Here is a 24,201-nt window from a genome sequence, read left to right on the forward strand (position 1 = left end):
GAGAAAATCTGTGTAAAAATGACAAATGGGACAAAATGCAATGTAAAAAATTCAGTAAAATAAATCACATCTGAATGTTTGGAAAGAACATTTAACCCAAGAATAAATATGTTGTCTAGCTTGAATATCAGTATTTGTGGAACAGAAAATAATATGTATTTAGAATTGACAGATTTTGTGCCGATACAATGGAAGTCTATGTGGTCCAATGTTGTTTGATTGCCAATGTTTTTCAAATGATCTTCTTTTGTGTTCTACAGGATGAAGAAAGTCATACAGGTTTTGAACGGTGAATATAATTGCAAATAAACGACAAATTAAATTTTATGTGAACTTTATCTTTATCTTTATCTTACATTTTATTCTCATGTCAGTTAAAAGCAAATGTTGTTTTTATCTTTTTTATATATAAATCTCTAAGAATGTATGGTTTCACAAGATTTGAAGTATATTAGTTCTTAGAACTTCTTTGAACTTGAATGGGGTTTATTTTAGTCCACCAAAAATTAAGGGCCTTTAATGAGGTTAAATAATAATGAAATTTAATTCTGAGAATACATGCACATTTACTTCATGGCAGGTGCTATGCTGGTCATTTTTATAATTTGCCTGTTTATTTTCTTTCTTTTTTCAGAAATGCATGGTCCAGAATGTGGCTCATTAATTTAGTTAAATGAGGTGAGAAAGTTGTTTTCAGTGTGGAGGGGGTGGGGGCTCCTGAGAGCGTTTCCTGTGATTTTGTTAATGCGTAGACCAGGTCCTCCAGACCCCAAGTGCAAGCAACTACTGGGTCAATGACCACAATCTTGTTGCAAGTCTTTGCTCTACACCATTTACTTAAGGCCTCTGGGGGCTAATGTTTTGTGACATTGCCAGTTATGCTCAAATCATTTAAGTTCGAACAGTATGCTTAGGCAGATTTGGCTGCTGTTACATTTGTTACAGTGACTAATCTTTAATATACATAGAATACTCATTGATTGTCTAAATACTGTTACTAATACTATACTGTTACTACCCTAAATAGCAGGTGTTTCTCTGGCATTGATCAATATCTTTGTGCTAAAATCTGGGCAAGATACCATCACAGGCGTTTGTCTGTTAAAAGCACATGTCTGAATTGTTGCTTAACCCAACCAGTGACCCTGCCACATGCAATCTCCCCCCCTTCATCCAGATTCACCAGCGCTCTATCCCCTCGAAGGCAGGCGATACAGGGTGTGTCAAAAAGGGCCACCAAAAACCAAAAGGAAACCTGTTATTCACAAATCCGAAGCCTCGCTCCGTGGCTGCTTACTCATCTGTTAAAAACAGAGTGATCTGGAAAGTTTGTATGGGAGGCCTTTTGACAGAGCCCTGCTGCTCTGTCAGTGCAGCACATGCTCCAGGCACTGGCATCCCCTATTGCCTTCCAGGTCATTGGGTAGCCGCAGAGGGGGGTCTGCCCCAAGCCCATGACAAGGCTCTGATTCGCAGCTGGATCCGTAACAAGGTATCATAGCAAATGAGTCGGTAAAACATCACTGAACTGGGAAGCGTGACAAATTGCCATGATATCATTTGTAATACCTAATCTGAGTTGTGGGTGAATGTACTTCAGTAATGATGGACTCTCTCTCCCTCTCTTGCTCGTTCACTCATCCTTTGCTGGCGGCACAAAACTGAAATGCCTGCTAATGCAAGAAGGCAACGAAAAATAATCTTGGCTTTGTAATTTTACAGGTTGGAGGTGTTGTGACCATGACATGGGTTGTTTGTGACATGTGGCCCTGCTTTGAATTTAGGTTGGGGTCCTCACTCTAAATGATAAGTGATAATGTCACAAATTGCTGATGTCTTGAGATATATCATATACTGTAGCCCAGTACTGATTTGGAAGTCTTCAGAGACCCACAATTTGGAAAGGGGGGCACCTCTACGGCATGTTTGTTCAAATAAAAGATTGTGTGTTAATTTCTGTAACAATATTTTTAATGCTTCTTAATCTCTTTTTTATTTTTCAACTCTATTAAAAACACTTATCTCAAAAACACAAAATTAGGTAGGTAACATTGCAGAAATATATTGTATAGTTTATGATATAGTTTACAGTTTTTACTTCTTGTATATATACTTGCGTGTACTAAGCATGTGTGTCAAGTTCTAATTTAAAAAAAACAAGCTTACTGAAAATGCATATCTTAGGTCTAAATGTCATGGTTTCATACCAAATCCTGTGACATTTCTGTGATGGGATGTTCCCCTCGGTGAACGTTGCCAACCCTGGTAGAGCATTGATAGCACTTTTAGGCAAGCTTTGAGATTTGAATTTTCCATACTCTAATTTGTTTTATTTTATATGTTCGATATGTTTTTGCCTTTACATTTATTGACCCTGCCTACTTTTGTTTTATTCTTGTTTTTTGGGAGGCATCAGAAATTAATAATTAGACAAAGTTACTGTAATTAATTTACGAATATAATATTAATCAAAACAACAAACAATTAAACACAGTATTTCATTACTTAAAATGCTAGTGTTAGATTGTGACTTTCCATACAACGTTTGTCAAAATTTCCAATAAACCCAGGCATCGACAACACCAAATCCTGTTTATTCATTGTCTATTTCTACCAGGATGGATTAAAAGAGAACAAAATATGTGTTCTGTATATTTTTACGTCAAAATACAATATTAATCTTCAAATTGTTATTGGCATCAAAAATGCTGAATGTGTATTACTTTTAGAATAAAAGGTGAAACAGTCAAATTATAATCTTGCTAGGTGCGTATTTTCATCAGACCGCACAGACCCCCTTTTTTGGTCCAACAGAACTGTGGCACTGTGGTTTCTAGGGGAGACCAGAATAGAAGTTGTGGATTGTGCTGCTCTCCAAAGTAAGTGTGCCAAATGGTATCAAAACTGGATACACAGACAATTGAGTTTGATGAAAAGATTTGGGTGCGAAAAGGGTGTTTCCTAGTTACCCATGAAAGGAATTTTAAATAAATTGCAATATTAGTTCTCATTTTGCATCGGTTGTGTTATGATAATTTTATTATTTATGATTTATATGAGATATGCTATTGATTAAGCTTGCACCACAATATTGTTCTCTCTTAGAGTTGTTGTGTGTTAAATATACTGTTTGGCTGAGCATACTTGTGCATTACTATTTTTTAAGCCAGTAGAAATATATGTTGTAATTAGGGAAATAATTCTGCATAATGTGTAGTACGTAGTCAATTAGAGTACCAACAATCTGAATCTTAAAATAACATAATACATGTTTAAATCTTTATATTGTGTTGGTCAGTAAATCACTGTGAAACATAACAGTTGTTTTTTGGATCTTTCAAAGTTCCTCCCCTTCAAGTAATGCTGTGTACAACCACTGCATACCCAGAGAAAGGGTTTTGAAACCTGACATTTTCTCAAAATCCCCTGCTGATTTAATCATGGCAAATATTGCGTGTCATTTGTTTGCCACGCACGGACCTGGCTGATGGTAGTAGTAGTAATTCACCACTGCTGTGCGCCAGCTCCTGGAGCGAGCTCCAGTGATGGTGTCGTGCACATCAGAGCATAGACACGACAACCAGAATCACCACCAAACTGAGAATTGTTTGGAATTTAAGACTATAGCTTACTGTACACTGCTCTATACACTATTTTGACTAATATTTTCAAAAGATAAATATTGTAGTATTCTACATTATTGTCACATGACCTTTTTATATGTATGTTTAATAGTGGATGATACTTGGTTAGAAAATTTGTCAAGATAAATATGAAGACTCAAAAAAGACACAAAATTACAATTGTTTATTTCAGCTATTCAGACTCATTGCAATTTGCTCTGGTTGCATACTGCACATATTGGCAGAGAATGCAGATCATCGAAAATGTGCATATAGGGCCCTTCTGTTCTCACTGCAATTATTTTGATATCTTGCCATTAGATATTTTGCAATTAAAATTTAATTTAAAATGCATTTATGCAATGACAAGGACAAGAAAAAGCACTAACAGAAAAATTATGTGTATTTCCCCCCATATTTCCATTTAAAATATTTTGGTGGGTCTTGAGGAACACTGTAAAACTTTGGTGTTGTATTGCAGCAGGTTTGCCAGTAACTTACTCTAGATAGCATTACAATTCTGTTTTAAACATAAACTTACATAGTTCTTATATTTTCTTTCATAAAACAAGTCAATTTTTTGCAATGTACTGTAATTTAACATGTTTTTACTAGAAAACAAAACAAGAATGTAATTTTATAGTAGCCTAGTGAATAGTACATAAGCCAGAATGAAAAGGGATTTCTTTATATCTGGAATAAATAATTCATTTTCAATTTTTCCAGCCCAGAACAGATACATGTTTTTTTATTTGATTTATTTGATTGCTTCTAACAAAATACATAATACAAATACAATAACATAGTACAAAGAATAATATATTTTTGAATATTACATTACATTCACAATATAACTGTTCATCGTAAATTTCTATTATCATCGAGACATTTCAGTATAACGTAAAACCCAAATTATAAATAAATAAAATGAAAGAACAGATACATGTTCGTGGTCTGTGAGTTAAAAAGAGGTGGCTCTTTAAAGGCACCTGCTTTCTGCCTGGCCAATCAAATGTCTTTAATTTTACAACAGCAACGCCAGCAGCCAATAGAATCTCGTGTGCAAGGACGCTGGAAACATGGCGCTGCGCATAGGCTGTGCTTGCGGAAGAGAAACAGTGCTGTAAGTTTGAACCAAGTCAAGATTTTCCATCGTTTTCTTTTCAAATGATACCTTATATACACACGAAAGGGGTTAAATTCAATGTACGTTGTTATTATGCATTGTATCTTATGAAAGGTCGTCATATGTGTGGAGAGGGAGAGAATTTAACGCGATTGCTATCATCATGACATTGACATTGAATTGTTCTTCTATATTGCGCACTTTGTTGTGTGTTCGGAGCTTAACGTGGTTATATATACACCACCACGTGTGTGGTTTGCTGATAAATCAATTTGAAGATAAATGTTAAAAGTTTCTCAGAAATCTTGAGCACTTGTCCCATAGTCCTAATTAAACCATGTTGTTTGAGCACGATTATATTTACGCCATTTGGTGACAGCAATAAGTCTTTAAAGATAAGAATAAGATAGCAATGTAATAGATGATTTCCTAATCACGTAATTTATGTTATATTTACGTGGTGTTTCTTGGAATTATCTATGGTCGATTCTGTGTTTGCCCAGAGAAAACCATTTTTATGGTTTATTATTATTTTTAATTATACATTTTAAAATGTTTATTGGTTTTCTCTATGTCCTGTATTGTGAACATCACCTTTGAGTTCTGACTTTATAATAAAGCATGAGCTCTCCTAAATGATCGCATAATTAAACTGATCATGTATAAAAGGGAAATTATGTAGCCTTACAAATTAGAGGATATATGAAAAGCTTGTCTTATCCTGTGCTATTTCAAATTACCAATAGAGATCTCTAAAGCAAATTAGTACTGTACTTCTGCATGGTACATCTGTGTCTAATTTCTCCTGAGAGACTTTAATGAGGAACTTCAAACAGTTTAAATGTCAATTACAAAGAAGGCATGGTTTTAAGGTCCTAGTAATCTGTGTATTGGGCATTGGTCATCAGGACATGGTGCCAGGTGGCTGTAATTCATAGCAGATGAATTTCCAGAGGCGCTCTGGTGATAGACCAGCTAATCTACAGTGTGAAGTGACTGTCACGCCAGGGTTTGTCATATTTGCAGTTTGTATGTGAATGTGAAGTGCATCCAATGACAGTTTTGGTGCCTGAGGTCGTCCAAGAGAGTGTGTTTAGCTCTGTTAATTATACCAGTAGTTTATATTTGTTAGCCCTTGAAGACAAATCCATTTGTTTCGCTTCTCTAGAGTCACACTTTTGAGGGCTTAGTTAGTTTGCTTTTCATGTTTAAATCTGTTTGCTTGAGCACATTCACAGATGTGGAGAAACTGGATTTCCATTTGTTCAATAACTGTTGGCACTGTCGTTCCCCAAAAGCCTCAAAGCAAACTGATTTGGATCGGAAGGAAGTTCGAACACATGGTTAACTGCACAGGCTGGACTCAATTTTGAGACCTGCGAGCGTAATATGTGTGCATGTTTTATGGAGAGCTGAGAGCCACTCGCTTGGAGGTAGACTGGGATATGTCACAAACACCCTTATGTTAAAGATGCATCAGCATCCCAGAGGAAACATGGATCGCAGCTATGAACTCGACAAGTGATGAAAGTAGCCTAGAGCTTGTCAATTACACTTCCCGGGTCTGGACCTTATAAGTTAATGGGCAGCTTCCCCTTTTGGGGCCTGCCAGGGCTTTATAGTTCGGGTTATAAAACCATGAAGTGTAATGTGCTACTATAACTTTTTCAGTCATGAGCAAATGCTTGATTTATAGAAGCAGTGGAGAGCAAATTTTGAGAGTTTGATTTGACATAAATCTAGAGGGGCCTTCATTTACAAAGCATATAGGGAAATTTGTATCGTTTTATTCAAATTTTTTTACTCCTATTGGATCCAATCCTGCTTATGCTCAACTTTTTACTCCCATTTGTAATGATTTTCAGAATTAACTCGCTGGATTCCATATTATTTGCTGTCTAACTACCACTGGATAAAATATACACCCTCAGCACACGTTTGGAATTTTATATCAACCGCTTCAAACTCGGTAGTGCATGAAAGGGATAAATTAGGGTTGTTGTTGTTTCCTGTTCTAATATTCTGTGTGTGTGTGGAAGGACTGTGACATTTCCGAACAAAGTCGACAGGAGAGGACAGATCATTTTAAATGTTCAAAGCCGCCAGTCCCCCTCATCTGGTGCCTTTTAGTGTAGGTGCAGCCTTAGGCATCCCATAGGAAAATAAATGAGTGCTGAGTAAATAGTGATGTGTTGACAACTCATTTCCACGTTGATTGGTGCTGGGAGCAGGAACAGAGGTGTGTGGCCTTAATCCAATTTAAACCTGAGCTTTACTGTAACCAAATTCTGCAAGTTTGTCGGGATTACAGAATATGACCTGTGTGGAGCTTTTGGACTGAATTCTCTGTCAACCAGCTGACCGGTGCGATCAAAGCGAGCCTGAGGTTATTTTAGTGCGTTATAAGTACGTTGTACTCCGAGCTGTCTCTGGTTTCCCCCTCATAAAATGTGTGTGGTTTTAGTCCATGTTTATTTCTCTGTCGTGTCGTTCACATAACCCCAAAACACGACTGAGTGAAAAAAAACAATATAGTTTTCTTCCATCATAAAGTGTTCTCGCTCTCGCCTTTCGGATCAGTACATCAATAAATCGGTCTATTACCTGTTGTCGAACCCCCCTAAGTTGGCCTTTGAAATTTGTTACAGAGCATTAACTTAACACATGTTCTGGGGGAAAACAAAGAGGAGGTAACAGGATTGAGAGCCAGCTGAGTAAACTGAATGTAGAGGGATGGCATTTTTGAAGCGTTCTTGTCTCAGAGGTAACTGAGAAGGTCCATACGGCCAACAGATGGAGATTTGTGCTCCGGGTCCCCACCGACCCAAACAAGTGCCTCTGCTCTTGCATTAAAACCTTTGATCAACGGAGGGTCTCAGCCAGAGAGCAGCTCCTCAGATAGCCCGTGGAATAGCATCTGTATAAACATGGCCTTTCAGGAATGTGTGAACAATGCAACAATAGAATCTTGTTCTAGAGCCAGACCTCTGGACTCATGTGGTTCAGGGATCCAGCTTGCTGCTAGGATTGAATGAACAGTTTGGGGAATATGCACTGTTTTCAGACATAACAGCTATGGGATGTTGAAACTTTTTGACTTTTCACATGAATTTGGACGCAGCAGTTGTTACAAAATGGTTATAAGAGATCCATTTAAAATTTTAAAGGGGATTTGTTTGATGAGAAATTCTCATGTTACATTTTTTAGGTCATGATTAAGTTGCATAAAATATTAATAATATTCACATTCCGTGAGCTGGAGTCACATTCTCCAGCTCTCAAACGATACTTTATTTGTATGATGTTATTTCACAATTTTGCATGGTTGCAAAGCAACTTAAAAAAAACACATTTTAGTATAGACAATGAAATTATTATCTTATTATTTTAAATGACTATTAATAAAGGAAAATTAAATACAATAAACACAGTGGTATTGCAAATCACTGTTGATTTCGTGATTTTTATTATTTGCCATAAATCATTATTTATCAAATTTATAAAGGCTATGAAAAATATTTAAAAAGTGCTTGTCGAATTTAACAACCCAGTATACAATCATCTTTTTCGCAAGATTATTCCTGGTGTTGGTATTACTAGCAGGGAAAACAGTTACACTATTGCAATCCGATTGTTAAAAGTAAAACAATAAGAGTCACGTTAGGCTCTTGTTTATTAGCTGTCTAAATGCTTTTGATTAACAAACATGCCTCACTGCGTGCTGGAATAAACAGACCTTTTCTGAGAAAATGTTTATAGAGAAACCACTGAGTCACCGCTTGCATCAGGTGAACTGGCTGGAGTGTGAGGTGTGTGTGTTGGCTTGCATGATCTCCTGCCACAGCGTCTGCCATGCTCAGTTCATCATACTCCAGGCAGACCTCTGGAAAGACACCTGGACTAGCCAGCCTCTGCTGGGAATGCCACACTGTGCCAAGATCAGCAGTAATCACCATGCATTTCCTGTCTTATACATCATAATCATTAACTTTAGTGCTGAGTTTACAGCAGGCAGCAGAGAGAGTTTTTTGCATTTGTTCAGTTTTGTTGTTGCAGCAGTTCTCTCTGTGTCCCCATGGTGTCAGTGTTTGCAATGTTCTCAGTTTGACTGCTCTTTGGTTGTGCTGTGTAGATAACCCTGCAAGTCAATGAAAAGTTTTAATTTGCTGTTTTATTGACAGGCATATCACAGTATTTTTTATTTGATATCCCCCCACACAGTTTTTTCATATGAAATTAATTATTTTAGGAAATTCTTATATTTTTTTATGTTTTGGAGATTTGTGTGTTTCTGTAGAGCAAAGGTCATCCTTAAGAAAACAGCACATAGACTGTGTATTCAGTATTAGTATTTTAAGATTCAATGTACAGTATTTGACTCGGTATTAAGTGCGTGGCTGGCATATGCCAAAATACAGTAATCTGCGCTTACTCCACCTCCTGAATCACTAGACTGCAAATATTATGTAGAAGCACGGATCTTAAGTTCTAATTTAAAGGCCAGAGCAAACAACACTTACAGTGAAATTAGTCTCCGGCGATGAAGCGTGCAATGAAATGATATCCATCCCTTTTTTTAATGGCTGAATGAAATATTAAAAGAACATAAGCAATAAGAGAAGAGATAATAATAGGAGCAGATTTCCCATGGTGCAGCACATGTAAATGGGGAGATAGGAGCCCTGAGGTTGAGCCTGGTTTCCTCTCTCTGCGTCTGCACGGTTCCACCGGTCCGCCAACGTTCTACCGTTTCTCATTAGCTTTGGAAATGAGCACATCGGGGTTCAGGGTACACAGCGGGAGGTTCAAGCTTTGCAGTCAGCAGGGTTTGAAAGACAGGTGGCGCTGAGGATCCTAAATTCTGCCTCTTGAACGGTCTTATGGCTCGGATATTAGAAAAGGGTCTGTAGCTTATTTACAGCCTGGCAATGCTGCATACTCTCACCGTGTTTCAAAGTGCTTTGGACTTTTAAAACACCGGTTGTTGTTTTTATAAATGTTTTCGGAATTTTCTTATTGGTTTAAGACTTTGTTTCCCTACTGCTTTGGATGAACTATCGCAATCCCAAGTAGAACATTTGGCTCATGTTGCTATGGGAGTATTTATTTATATATTTATGGCTTTAAATAAGTGAATCAATGTTATTTTTATAGTAACTGTTAAATGTAAAATGTAGGTTATTGATCCTTTTTTTCATAATAGGTTTAAAATGCTCTAGGTTTTTGTTGTTCGTGAGGAAAAGGACTCCCGTCTTTGAATTCTCTCTTTCCTCTGGGAGCCGTCTCTAGTTCACACTTTCATAATATGAGTAACACCGCTTTTGTTAGATTGACAGAAACACTATTCTATGTAGCAAATGTTTCCTGTGAGCATTGCAATTTAAAACACACTATTGTAATAATATAGACAAGCTAGTAATTTCAAATTTTGACAATATAAAAAGAACACAAAATGTGATTCATAGATCTGAAAAAATCCTGAAGATTCCTACGGGAATATGCGTATTGATTTCCCTAATTAAAAAAAATCCCTCAAATCTTATTAAAGCACCTGCCACTTTCAATTTACAGATAATTAGTACTTTTTTTGCCATGAGTGCAATAAACTCTCTCCTGTTTGATTTTCTAGGTTTGGCTGAACCTGATATCTTTTCAGGTATTCACACGTCTGTGGGATTTGGAGGGAGCTAATCAGTTTTCTCTGCTTTCGGCAGACATGTGTTAGGAGCACGGCGAACCTGAAAAAACAACTCATTATGGATATCACCCCCGCAACGATTACACCTCACTTCCTCTTTCCCCATCGCTACTTGTGCACTCTCTGTTATGTGTCTTTTAGCTTAAGACTAAAGAAAGTAGTTTGTTTCCAATGTCAGCACATACTCTGATGCTTCAAGCAAAGAGGATTTGTCCCTGCAGAACATCCATTACTCTGAAAGCTTATTCAGATGAGCTATTAAACAGTGTAAATACAGTGAGGTCGGTTCTGACCCCTCATGCCCTTTGGCTTCTTTATGTTCTCTGTTTACTAGGCCTGGTCCTGTTAATCTCACTCTGTGTCATTTTGGCAGCGGTCCGTTGGAGGTGCACGGGAGCCGCGCAGACCGTTTGCTTGCGCCTCTTAATAGGGAACGTGATGGGTGCCTGTTCACATCAGTGGAAATAAAGGGCCGACGCTGCCCCGCTAGCTCTGTAGCTCATTAGAACCAGGCCAAGGTCCTGCCACACACAGGAAGTAGACCGAGCCAAATACCTCATCACATTTGTCCTCGTAGGACGCGTCCATCCGCATCGCTGACCCTCTGTTTTCAGCCTTCGGTTCGGTTACAGTTAGTGCCTCAGTTTTTCTACTACACACAATATTTGTTTGGTTAGTTTTTGTTTGTTTATTGTTTCCAGATGGCAGCCCTCAAGTTTGCCTGCGTGGCTTTCAAGTTCCCAGCGAGCGTTTTATAGTCTTGGCTGGAGTGCTTATCCTGTTTCCTAGACCCCGCTTTATGATGGGCGCTTTTTTTTACCTTAAAACCGGGGACGACTGTCAAAAGCTGTCTGCACTTTTCCACCGTGAAAAGGTGCAGTCTAGCTTTGTTATGACGCCACGAGGTTTACCCTGGGTTTAAGGGTCACTTGTGAAGGCAGCGTCTCATTCACCGCAATTTATTTCTGTGTTGGGCACCAGCCAGATCCCCTTTGTTCATGGAGGTGCAGTGAAATGTGGCCCTTTTGTTATGAGAAAGGATGACGAGGCTGGAAACCTTTTCCCATGGTGGAATCTGGGCACCGTTAAAGCCACGTCACTTATTTACAGGAATACAGGGGGTAAGTGTCTGCTGTAAACGAGGGGGGTGGACGGCTCGTCCGTTGGATACGGTTAAAACCAGGGGGCCAGTCATGCCTTAGAGGGTCTTTTCTTCATTGCTAGTACATGAGTGATTACTCTGGCATGCCATCTCTGCTTCTAATTGAACTCAGGGCTTGAACCACCGATTTCATAGACCGCGGCTCATAAAGGGCCGTTTTGTTGTCGTTTTTGTTGTTTGTTATCGACCGGAGACAGTTTCTCCAGAAAAGCTTTCCTGTTGCATGCAGCTGGTGTCAGCGCGGAGGTGTCATGGTAACAGTGTCAGGGAGGGCTTATCTCATGTCACTCTTAATCACGGGATCATCATGTTGTTAGGTGCCGAGAAAGCTGCGATACAGTATCGAGCGTAACACCACTGTAATGCCGTCTGCCCCGAGGCTGACCCTAGGGAGAGGTGTGACCATAACGTACAAGCTTTGTTGTTTCTCCAGACCACGCTGTCTGTTTAATCTTTTCCCTGACCGCTCGGTGGCTTGGGTCGGGAAGAGGACAGTGACTCTTGGCTGCACTTTTTCTGAACTGCATTATCATGTCATGCTCTCCTAGACTCCTAGAAATAGATGGGAATCCTCTGGCTAAAAGAAGCATGTTGAATCAGGTTGTCAGTAGTAATCCAGCGTTGTACGGCAGTTGTTTTTTTATTGGATTTTCAATAGGAATCCACATAGACATGTAGAGTAAGGCTGAGCCTTATTTGCAAAAATTTATTTGGTGGTTTTCACCACAACGACTAAAATATGTTTGAACGGTCTCTAGACTACGCAAATAATAACACGGGCAAATCAATGTGCAACCTGTCTAGGGCACGCTTGGGTGTGATACAGGAAGTGCTTAAAGGTGGGGCTGTTTTCAATTTTGCGAAGGTCGAATCGTGGCAAATATGTTTGTTTCCATTACGCAAAGAACCAGTAATTCAGATGGGACTGCATGTAGGTAAAAAAATTCAAGTGTTATTTGCAATGCATGGTGGGTATTTGTTCTAGACCAGTTTTAACTGGGAGGCTTTGGTTCAAAAATATTTAACTTTATTCGATTTATAAATAACGTTGACGTTTAGATGTGCATCTAAGGGAAGGTTTAATTGTAACACAAGATTCATTTGGGAGCTAGTGCGTTGATCAAACGGCCCGTTTCAAACAGTTTGCTTATGAACTCATTATCACCTAATAGCTGATGTGCCAACAAACAACTAGGCTAATTATTCTCTGATTTTGCTTCCGCGAGAGCACAAAGTGAATTATTTTAACACCTTTGTAAATTTCCCCAGAAGAGCGTTCTTTATTAGAACCGTGTGCCGCAGCTGCTAAATGCTCCAACAGTTGAGGGTGTTTCCTTAATTTTTGCTTTACACATATTCATTGTTTCAGATGATGACTCCACTTATGACATATTTTTTGTTACTTGAGAACAAAGAAAAGTATGAATAAGCCAGCGGTGGTTCTCCGTACCTATTTTGTCTGAAAGGGTCCTCTAAATGGTTTAACCTTCCCGACCGCCCAGACAAACCAAAATTGAACTGAGATTGGTGCTGCCACAGCCGGCCTTTTTAAATCATCCGTCTGATCCGAAAGGATTTGTATTCAGTCGGCACGAAGGGCCGTGATTATGGAGACGTGTGAATTACAGACCAGGTCATTTGAAAGTGACGACCTGGGAATGGCACGAAAGCCTTTGGAGTAACAGCGTTTTGAGGCCTTTAATTTTAGTCACTGACTTGTCCCCACAAACCCCCCTTATTCCAGTTGGCGCAGCTTTGATCTGTCCGTTTGATAATGAGCCCATCACAAGATTGCAAATTAAGGCAACTGGACACTAAATATGAAATGGAACAAAACAACATTTGGGAGCCTTTCTTGTGGTCCATGCGTTAGGGATGGGCTGTTTGTTTTAAATGTAACAGCAAAAAAAGTCAGCTCCCTCCTGTTTTGGACACCTGTTGGGATGTCTTCTTTGATTCTGTTCAATATTTTGTTTTCCTTTTGTTTGTCTTCCTTGTTCTTTTCTACTTGGATGTGGCACGTGGTATCCATCTCGCTCTGCTTGTTGTCAGACCGCAGTAAACACATGCCTTTCAGACCCGGCTGCAGCCATGCGCTACTTCCTATGGCCCTTTGTTTACCCTTCTGGGCCCCAGCTGTTGGGATAGGTGATAGCCGTGCTCTTCGCCCCGAGGCCTTCCAAAAACCTGAGTCCGTGCACTGTTGCACCCCAAAACATAAATGGGCACATTAGACACAGTACATTAAAAGGCTGCTGGTGTGGAGGTGGGTGCATGTCCCAGGGGCCCTCGTCTCTCTCCTCCTTCACACCTCGGCCCCTTCCCTCTGTCTGGACAGATCAGGGGCCACGACTCTGCGAAGGCTCAAAGCGGGGCTTTGTCCCCCCATTCTCCATTCACACGGTAGCTTCCTGATTTAGATGTATCTTTGCCCGTGCGAACTGGTGCCCATTGTTTGTTTCTTTTCTTTTGAACACCGTGTTTGATCTGCTATTATGTTGACCTGGGGTTGTGTTGACTTTTTCCGTGTGCACAGGCATACCTATAAGCGTTGCAGTTTTTTATTGTACGGCAGCCGAATTGCACCGCAGCAGGGTCTTTCTAAACTCTAAAATTAATTTTGAGGTAAATGCTGTTATAGGGGTAAGACTTTATTGGCTCAGATCCTGAATGTATGTCGCAGACCAGGTAGTGTTTAAGTCCTCGAGTTATGCAAGGCCTTTTTCATAGTCAACACAAGTTTTAACAGAATTATACACTGCAAATCCATCAGTGATTTAGCAGAAGCTGTTTAAATAAAAAAATGGATGAAAAATAAATACCACAGTGTATTAAAATGATTGAAAACACTAATGTATATAATGTAATAATGAATTATGTGTGTGGGAGGTTACAAAACATATGTTGTTATATAAATCTTTTATATTTCAATTTTTTTTTTGAAAAACCTTCATCGTATTATTTCAATATTGTGCTTCCCAGTTCCACTATTATTTTTGATTTTCATTTATTACAGGGATACTTCACCCAAAAATGAAAATTTACTCAACCTTAGATTGTTCCAAACCTGTATAAGTTTCTTAGTACTGCTGAACACACAGTTAGATATTTGGAAGAATGTCGGATCATATCACCCATTTACTGCCAAAGAAGGGAAAAAATACTATGGGAATCAATGGGGCATATTTGACATTCTTCCAAATATCTTCCTGTGTGTTCAGCAGAAAAGAATTATACAGGTTTGGAACAATCTGAGGGTGAGTAAATGACGACAGAATTTTCATTTTTGGGTTTACTGTCCCTTTAACAACAATTATAGAACATGATTGATTATTTTTTGTGGTTAAATGCTATATATGGTCAAATACTGCAAAAACCTACTGTATTAGCCTATAACAAATGTCACATTTACTTTACCATGGTCGTTATTTAACTGAGCCCAAAACTTACCATAATTGATAATAGTTTTAAACCATAAATATAATGACTTGAAGTGCAGATATTTCAAGATTTAAATCAGTGTTTATACAAATATAAGCAGATGTCATAGTCATTGCTAAAAGCAAGACATTTAGTGCCGTATAGGGAAGACTAAAACTGCCTTGAAGCAAACCGCCCAGTTTATCCTGAATGACAATTTTCTCCCATTTAATGAAGTATATTTCCCTGTGGCTTGCATTCAGCCTTCCGATTTTGTGCAGATTCTGATTGGTGTTATAGCTGAGAGAGCGCGAAAGATTGGATCAATAACACAGGCCCGGGATCAGAAAATGAGGAAACCTGTTCCCAAAATAATGAAAGCAATGATGGTGTCTCTCCACTCCTAATGAACTTTACTACGAGCGTACTTGAGCATGACTTTGTCTCAGAGCAATGCAAATGGAATTGCCCCCTGATGGTTTGGAATGCACCCAGCTGGCCTTTAAAAGGTGATAATTGGAAAATACAGGATACAGCCGTGGTCAGAAAAGGGACTTCTTGTTCCACTGATTTAACCACTGCATGTTTGATACAGGCTATGGCGAGTTGGCTTTGAACAAGATTTTTAGATTTCGCCCTTTTGTGTGGTTTTCATTGCCATGAAAGCGGGGTCACTTTTTAGGTGCTCATTTTACTGAAGCATTTAACTTTGTTGTTTGTTTAAGGGCTTTCAGTAATTTTTTGTCAAATTTAAGTGAATACGTTACAATATACAGATTCAACTATTGAGTAATTTTAATTAGTCAACTATATATGTAAATTTGAGGAAAAGCCGACAAAGAAGGATTATTGAGAAACATTGTTGCTGAATAAAGCATTGAAATACATAACAAGCACAGAACGTTTTACAGAATATTAAAAAGGTTTTAATATTATTTATTTCTATATTGTTTTATTGAAGTCAAGCCTTGCACTGGCTTAGTAAATAGCTGTTCATTTTGCAGTCTATTTTGTCATTTGTTTTTTGTAAGTTTTCATTTGTGTGTTACAGCAGGTACACATACAGACTTTTAGGCGGTTGGGTTGCATCGCTATTTTTCAGCATTTTGGCCTGTTAGTGCCGAGTGCCTTTGAGACACCAATTTCAAAGATAGTTAGACTTTTGTTTTTTGCCTGCCTTAGCATAATTGTCTTGGTAAATGTTTGGCGGTTTGATTTAGACAGAAAGACTGTTATATTTGATGACTTGTTTTCAGAATTGAGGCACATTTACTCTTTGCCATCATATGTTGCCCTTGTATGTCATTAGACACGTGATGGTTTTCTAGGTAATGATTTTTAGGGGGTCAACTTTAGATTACAGCTCTGCATCTGTTTACGTTTTTTCCCAGGCTTCGGTAGCTCTCATAGATGAAGTTAAAAACATGCCCCCCTTCGCTTCTCCTGGCTTTATTGTAGTCCTACAGCAGTGCATAAAGCCAGACGCAGCATTCCTCTACATCCACGGAAGGAAGTCATGAGGCCTGGGATTTTGGAAAGCTTCTGTCCCTTACAAGTCTAAATTGAAACCAGTTTGCTGCTCTTCCTTTAACTCGGGTTAAGGAGACGCAGCCGGACTTCATTAAAGTTACTCTGTGGTAAAGCTCAGTTCTGAAACGCACTGTGAACGGCGCTCAGTTTTGTTTATGGTTTGACTTGCGGAGGTGGGTGTAGGGTGATGCAGTACCGTCTATTTTTGGAATCCTGTCAAAGCACAAACAATAATGATAAAGGTTATCAAGTGACGACACCGTTAGATGGTTTGTGAAATGCCAGTGTTATCCAAGCAAAATAGCGTGTGTTCAGTGCCATCCTGCCTGACCTGGGTGTCACTCGGTTGAAGTTTCCATCATTAGAGCGCAATATTCCGTCTGCACAGGAAAGCTTCTGAAATGTAATATGGAACCTTTTTAAATAATTTCCTCTCAGCCGTGAGCCGTGCTGCCGGCGGTTAGTAAGATAACCGAAGGTGCCAATGCTGGATTCCAGTGAAAGACGCTCCTGGCCTTGCTTTTCTCTGGCTTTCAAAGTCACCGCAGCCAGTGCTATTTTATACACATCCTTTCTAGGCCAAAGACACAGGTTTGCATACCTGCTCTAAATGCTTGATGCGTATTTTCCGTGTTGATGTGTATCAGGTGGTGGAAATTTTGCCCAGGTGGAGTTGAGAAGGAAGGGAGGTGGTTGGATGCTGCCCACAGCCAAGCACAACAGCTTCTATCCCTCCTTTTCTATCACCCTCTCTCCACCATACTGATTATCTAGACTTTATTTAGCTTACTGGAGATCATGTGAGAATTCATTTTACTGACCATATTAAAATCTGACACTACTGAGGAGGAACTTTATTTTTAAGAGAGTGTGTACTACATTTACATTTATGCATTTGGCAGACGCTTTTATCCAAAGCGACTTACATGGCATAATGCATAATACATTTATACATATGTATGTGCAATCCCCTGGGATCGAACCCACAACCTTGTGTTGTAAACGCAAGGCTCCTACTGCTGAGCTACAGGAAAGCTGTACTAATTTTTATCACTAGCATGAGAGTAACGCCGCTATAGTTTTTCTACAATGCTACATTAAATTTACATGTATTTTGTGCTGCATTTTATTTCTTGCAGCCCTGCAACCAGATGAGCTGCGGCAAAAGTCATACGTATTCTCGTGTAAAACTTTTTAAAAGCTACTATATACATTTCTAAGTGTGTAAATTAGATTCTCATAAACAAAGAACATATATTTTCCTAACTATTATCTGGTAATATATGATCTCATTTGATATATGAAGTAATATATTAAGTGATTAAATACATTGATTATTTAAATGCATAATAATACATTGTTAATCTATTACAATATATTGAATAATACAAAAGGAATTGATACTTTTCATATTTTGAAAAAAAAACACCATTTCCAATATACTGTATTATTGAATGTATTGTATTTTGTTTTCCTAGTGTATTTTCCAGTTTATTCCAGTATATTTCCAGTGTTTTTTTTCAGTGTTTATATAGTTTTTCTTTTGTGAGGGTTTCTCCTACTCTTAAATAAACATAGTCTTATATGAAAGTTATTTAAAGCTGCAGTCCGCAACTTTGCCTCTATATTACCATCTCACATTGAAAAATAAAAATCCAGGTTATGCTGTATACTCATCTTTATGTGGGTTGAAGTAAATTACTTAAAGGGATAGTTCACCTCAGAATGAAAGTCATCATTTACTCACCCACGTGTTATTCCAAATCTATAAGTTTTTTGTTCTGGTTTCCTACATTCTTCATATCTTCTTTCGTGATCAAAAGAACAAAGAAATTCATAAATATTTATTAAGATATTATACATTTATAAATACATAATTATTTTTCCTACTTTGGTAGATAATGGTGGCCAAGAACAGGTTGGTTGCAAGCATTTCTTCCAAATATCTTTCTTTGTGTTTATCAGAACAAATATTTATACCGATCTTGAGCGAGAGTAAATGAAGACAGAACTTTCTTTTTTTGGGTGAACTGTTCCTTTAAGGTTCATTTACCATATCTAAAGGAACTAAAAATAACCAGTACCAAAGAAAAAAAGCAATAGCACTCAGAACTCACAAAACTTTATTCTGTGTAACATAATTTCATTTTTGGGGGAACTGTTCCCTTAAATGACATTTCCTGTGAAATTTTACCAAACAACTCAATTTACATCATAAGCTCACTATTGTGAATCGCTGTAACGAAAAAAGAAAGATTAAAATATTTTTTTCATGCACATGCTCAATAACTGACTAATATAATTTTTTGCAGATTGCAGCTTTGCAGCATGTCAATCACATATTTTTTAACATGAAACCTTTTTTTAAAGTCTTCATGCAGTGTAACTTGCCCACTCTAGTTTGCATTGAACTGGAGCAGATATCTTGTGTGCTAACTGTCTGGGTCATCCCTCCATGCATATTCGGATATTTAGCCTGTCCAATGTTGCTGTTTGAACAGAGTTGTTAATGTTGAATAAGGTGACCATCGTTTAATAAAACAAACTCCTGTGCCCTGTGGAACTCCACTTAGTTGTTTGGTGTTAGCTGTAATCTGTTGACAGTCTGTTTTAAAGAGTTATTTGACTGTATGCCTTTCTCCTTAGGGATCTTTAGCCCCCCTGCCCCCTCGGTTACACACTGATGTAGGCCTTCTGGATTTACTGCGGCGTTTCTACAGATGCTGTGAAGTTTGCTGTCTGCAGAGTCGAGGCGCCTGCTCCGCTATTTGCATCCACCTGGCAGTTTAGTAAATTCATTAGCCAGAGGCAAGAAAACAAATAAGCTGCCCTTTTCCACCCTCCCACCGCCGTTCTGCTTTCCACGTTCACTTTTATTCCCTCCTGCCCTCCGCTCGGCATTTGTATTCCAGTTTCTGTTCGATTCAGTATGTAAATAGACTGGTTTTAGTGGTTTGGAATGTTGGATTACAACCATCGCCTTCAGTCATGTTGCTATTGTCACACTAATTAAACAATACCCAGTATTTACCTTCCAGAAATACACATCTGCTTAGAATTCTGCTTAATTCACATGCTACTCCAGTTTGAATAACAACCCTATAAATTATCTAAAGTGAAGTATTTATAACATTGCTTGTACGGTAAGCCGTTTGATGTAATGATATGTTTGGCGTGAAGCGCCGTATCGTACAGACCGCAGATCTCAGGATCGCAGCGGCTACTACACACAGAGCGAAGCTGGATGTCTGACACGCACGTGCTGGCCCCACGTGGAGCGCCGTACGCTACTGTGCCGCAACGAACGCTCTCCGCTCCTCCTCGTGAGGCTCGCTGGGTGAAAATGTGGCAGCGATAAATGTCGGCTTGCTGGATTTGCTACCCCTAGTGCTACGGCTGTCACTGTGGTTAACCTGAGAGAAAATGTTTAGCTTACGTCCCTCTGTGGTTAACACGAACCCAGAGCCTTAAATTATAGAGGAAATTAAGTTTTCAGCTGTGCATTTGGCACAGATTGTAGTTCACAGGTTAGACTGAAATTCAGGCCGTATGTTCTGCGAGTAAACACATTTTCCGCCGTCACACTCGGTCAGAGCGTGCCGGACATTGTTAAAGGCTGAACCTCGTTATTTTTTCCATTCGAGACAGACTGTATGAACCAAAGGCTGTTATTTGAGGTAATTCTTAACTAGAATATGGTTGGATTTTAATTACTGTCCTCACAAGGTCCTGTATGTGAGCGGAGGTGGGCGGCCTCTGTGGATTTGGTCACTGTGTTGTGGGGCAAAAGTAGGCTGGGCCTCAGGAAACTCCCTGTAGTGTCAAAAGCAATCGGGTCTAAGCCAGTATTAATTAAAGGATCTGGACTGGGCCGAAGGGAGGGCGGTGGGTGGGGGAGTCCTGCCTGCGCTATTGCAGTCACAGAGGCTGCTGGGTCACACACTCACAAACACACACACACACAAATGCGAATACGCACACAACAACAATACCCTTGCTCTCTCATGGTCCAATAAAGAAACTTCAACAGATTGTTCTTTATTTGCTTATAGAGAATTTGCTATTAATTTATGATTTAGTTAGAAATCAAAAATCATTATTAAAATAATTCTTTATCGTATGATTATTTACTCCGCACTTTTTAAATCTGTATGAAGATGATTTGTTTTTGCCGTTTTGTCTTTAATTGTACAGCTTAGTGGTAGACAGGACAGGAAGTGAAGTGGGAGAGAGAGAAGGGGGTGGCTTCGGGAAAGGACCACGTGATGGGAATCGAACTCGGGTGGCCCGATGCGCAACCGCGCCACATGTCGGAGCACTGCCCACTAGGCTATCGGCTCCGACATGAATAGCTTTTTTAAGTAGAATGTCCAAGCAATCTGCATTACAATGAATGTAAATGGTGACCACAACTTTCAGGTCAAAAATTGTAGAGCTTAATGACTAACAGTCTGATTATCACACAAGCTATGTTGTGACTTCAGACTATTTAGACTATAGATGGTTTCAACAGACACGCCTGGCCCGTAGTTAACTGCCTGTGTTTGTTTATCTGTCAGCTTGTGGATAGTACTATAACACTATGTTTTATATTAATCTTGATTTATATGAATATTTATTGTGTATTCACCAGCGATAGACTGCTTTACAATGCTTTTTTGTTCATTTTTGAGCTTTACAACCCCTTGCCCCAATCCATTTTTATTGTGTGGAAGAGAAGAATTCGAACATCCTTAAAAACGTAATCATAAGCGCTTAGTTACAAAAAGGGGTGACTAAATCATCACACAATATTCAGTTTTGGTTGATATTACCCCCTTACATTTGTGACCCAGTCTGTAAAATCCCAGCTAAAGTCATTTTGTGATTTACTTTTTTCTGCATAAAATCTAACATAAGATGTAAGTAACATTCTGTGAAAAAAAATATAATCTTGATATCTGTAATATTGACTGAGTAAAAATTGAAATCATAGTGAAATTGTTGAAATCAAACTTTGATGCTTGTTATCCCAAAATTAGATTTAGAGACTTCAGGCTGGTTTTCACAGACTGGGTCACATATTATTCCACCACTATTCTGTGATTATGAATCCTAATAAATGTGTATGTGACCAGGCACGCAAATTTGGCTTGATACGGAGTTATAGCTCTGCACCAGCCATGCGTGCACCGTTTGAATGGTTGTCCTGTTGATATTAGCTGTTTAGATGTTATTAGTGCAGGTCTGGTGGAAACATTCATGCCTGAGAGGATCTGAATCCTGCGTAAATGTATAATAATGCTGTAAATGCGCATAGTTTATGACAGGTTTCACTCTACCCGCTTACCTCAGGGTCAGTGTGTGTCACAGGCTCTTTGTTCAGTAATGGTAGTAGCCGGTTCCGTGTCGTCTTTGAGTGCCTTTTTCGCACGGGACACCCGTGAAAAATGCACCTCTCATTTTCAGTGTCTGACTGCATTCTGGTTCATTGGGCCAATTTAAGGAAATGTGCTTTTAAAGCATTTATATCCACTATATTTATCCCAGCTCATGTCTGATTTAAAACCTGAGCTGATTTATGATTTTGAAAAATTATCTTCTAAGCATACATAAAATAAATGAATTGATGTGATATATAAAATTATATTATTAATATTATTATTAAATGATTCAATGTAAAAACTTTGTCTTAAAAATCAGTGTATTATTGATTTACAAAAAATATAGAACATGATCAATCTCAGCATTGCTTGATTAAAAGAAGAATGGCATTATAATAAATGACGCATTTTGCTTTAATAGTGAGAAATGATGTAGGTTGTACTCTAGAAAATAATTAGCAAAAAGGGTTAATTTTTCTTCACTTTTTCATATTTTAATACTTAATTGCCTACATTTATAGTAAAAGAAACACTGCAATATTTTTGCTGTACCATAAAAAATTTTTAGGCGATGCAACAGAAACACCTGCTGTTCTCTGTTCCACCACTAGAGGGCGGAGTAAACCAATCAGGCTGGTGCCTTGAGGCTTTAAAGGAAGTGTTTTGGATTGGATGGAGCTGCCTCCAAAAACAGAGCAAATTGTCACACAAACATGATGCCTGAGGCGGAAATAACCTGAATACAAAGTCAGAACAAAGCTGATTGTTTGATTTGGTCTACTTCTGTTCCAAACCCAGATATCCAGTTAGCTTTAAGCTGGTATACGGAAAGATTTTACCTGTGCTAGGATGTGTCTCTCTGTTTTTGACTACATTCTCGCTATTTGTCCAGTATTCCCATGGTATGCAGAAGATGGGTTGTCTTTGTATAACATGTTTTACCACACACCTGGAGACGGAGTATCGTCCTAATACTGGGCCTCAGCCACCTGTGGTGCAGCTAGATCATCCATCTTTCCCCCTACGCACACAGTGCTATGCCCCCTGCCCCCTGACAATAGTTATTCAGTAAGCATTATGATGACTTAATGTAACATTTAAAAGAATAATTCGCCCAAACATAGAACACTATCATGTGTTTCTAAACATGTATGGCTTTCTGGCTTCCATGGGGCATGAAAGGAAAATCTTCTTAATTTATCTGTTTGGGATAATATAATCATTGGCCATTATTTGAAGTTATGACCACTGCAGTGTTCTGGTATAAGTCAGAATGGTCAGTATTTTTGAAGTTTTGCATGCTTCACTTTTTTCTTCATTTTTTGGCAATCAAACAACATTGGCCCCCTTTGACTTCTATTGCATGGACACAAACCACTAAGACATTTCTCAAAATGTCCCGTTTTGTGTTTCATAGAATAAAGAAGTCATACAGGTTCTGTACAGCTTGAGGGTGAATAAATGATGACAGGATCAAATTGTTAAATATCTCAGCAGTTCTTGTGTGTACAGTTTTTGAAAGACTTAAAAATAAAATAAAATCGAGGAAAAGCAACACCAAATGGGGCATTTGTGACACCGTCATATCCTCATATCATTTATTTTCTTTCTCTCTTTGCATTACGTTCAATTTTCTTGAGTTCTTCTAGTCTTACGCGAGTCAGATGGTTTGTGTTACAGCATGTTTAAGAGCCAGTCGGAGGCGCTGGCTTGCTCGTCCCTGCAGGTCGCAGTCCGCTGGGCTTTAGTCAGGTAGGCCCTCCATAGAGAGATGACTACAAAGGGCTCCGATCTGTCCATTTGGCGGAGGGAGAAAGTGAGGCGTGTGTTTGAGGTGCTCTGGAGCACAGCCAGAAGAGTTGAGCGTGGCGTGGGGACGGCAGGGCCTGTCGAGAGCAGAGGTATGACAAAGCAATGCCCGTCTGAAACTGAATGAGTGTAAGAGTCGTCTGTACAGAATGTGTGCGTGCTTCCTCTGAGATTGTATGTAGGTTAGATTTGTTTTGCCAGCTGTGTGTGGGTGCATGCGCAGGAGTTCATGGGTACGTGGTCACATGTTTATACATACACGCACCTTTACATCTGTGATGACTTTTTTTTAAACAGATTTGATGTGTTGCTAAGAGATTTGGGCAAACTTTAATTATTAGTGTTTTGCAGTGTTTGTGTTATGGATATGAGTTAATATTAAGAGTTGCTGAGCAATAGCTTAGGTCTTTTTGGGTGGATGAAGAAATGTTTGGGTAACCTTAATGTCTCCTTCTTTTGTTGTTGTTCAT

General features: G+C 38.8%; 1 protein-coding gene across 2 annotated transcripts in view; it reads left to right on the plus strand.

Annotated features, from left to right (window-relative positions):
- Positions 1-4,692: 4,692 nt before the first annotated feature.
- clybl (citrate lyase beta like) overlaps positions 4,693-24,201 on the plus strand; it is a 56,462-nt gene continuing 36,953 nt past the window's right edge. For both annotated transcript variants that reach the window (XM_056754436.1, XM_056754437.1), the window contains exon 1: positions 4,693-4,746. In XM_056754436.1, coding sequence (XP_056610414.1) covers positions 4,703-4,746 — 44 coding nt within the window. In that variant the 5' untranslated portion in view covers positions 4,693-4,702. The remainder of the gene's footprint in view (positions 4,747-24,201) is intronic.

Source organism: Triplophysa dalaica, chromosome 8 (assembly GCF_015846415.1).
Source record: "Triplophysa dalaica isolate WHDGS20190420 chromosome 8, ASM1584641v1, whole genome shotgun sequence".
NCBI lineage: Eukaryota > Metazoa > Chordata > Actinopteri > Cypriniformes > Nemacheilidae > Triplophysa > Triplophysa dalaica.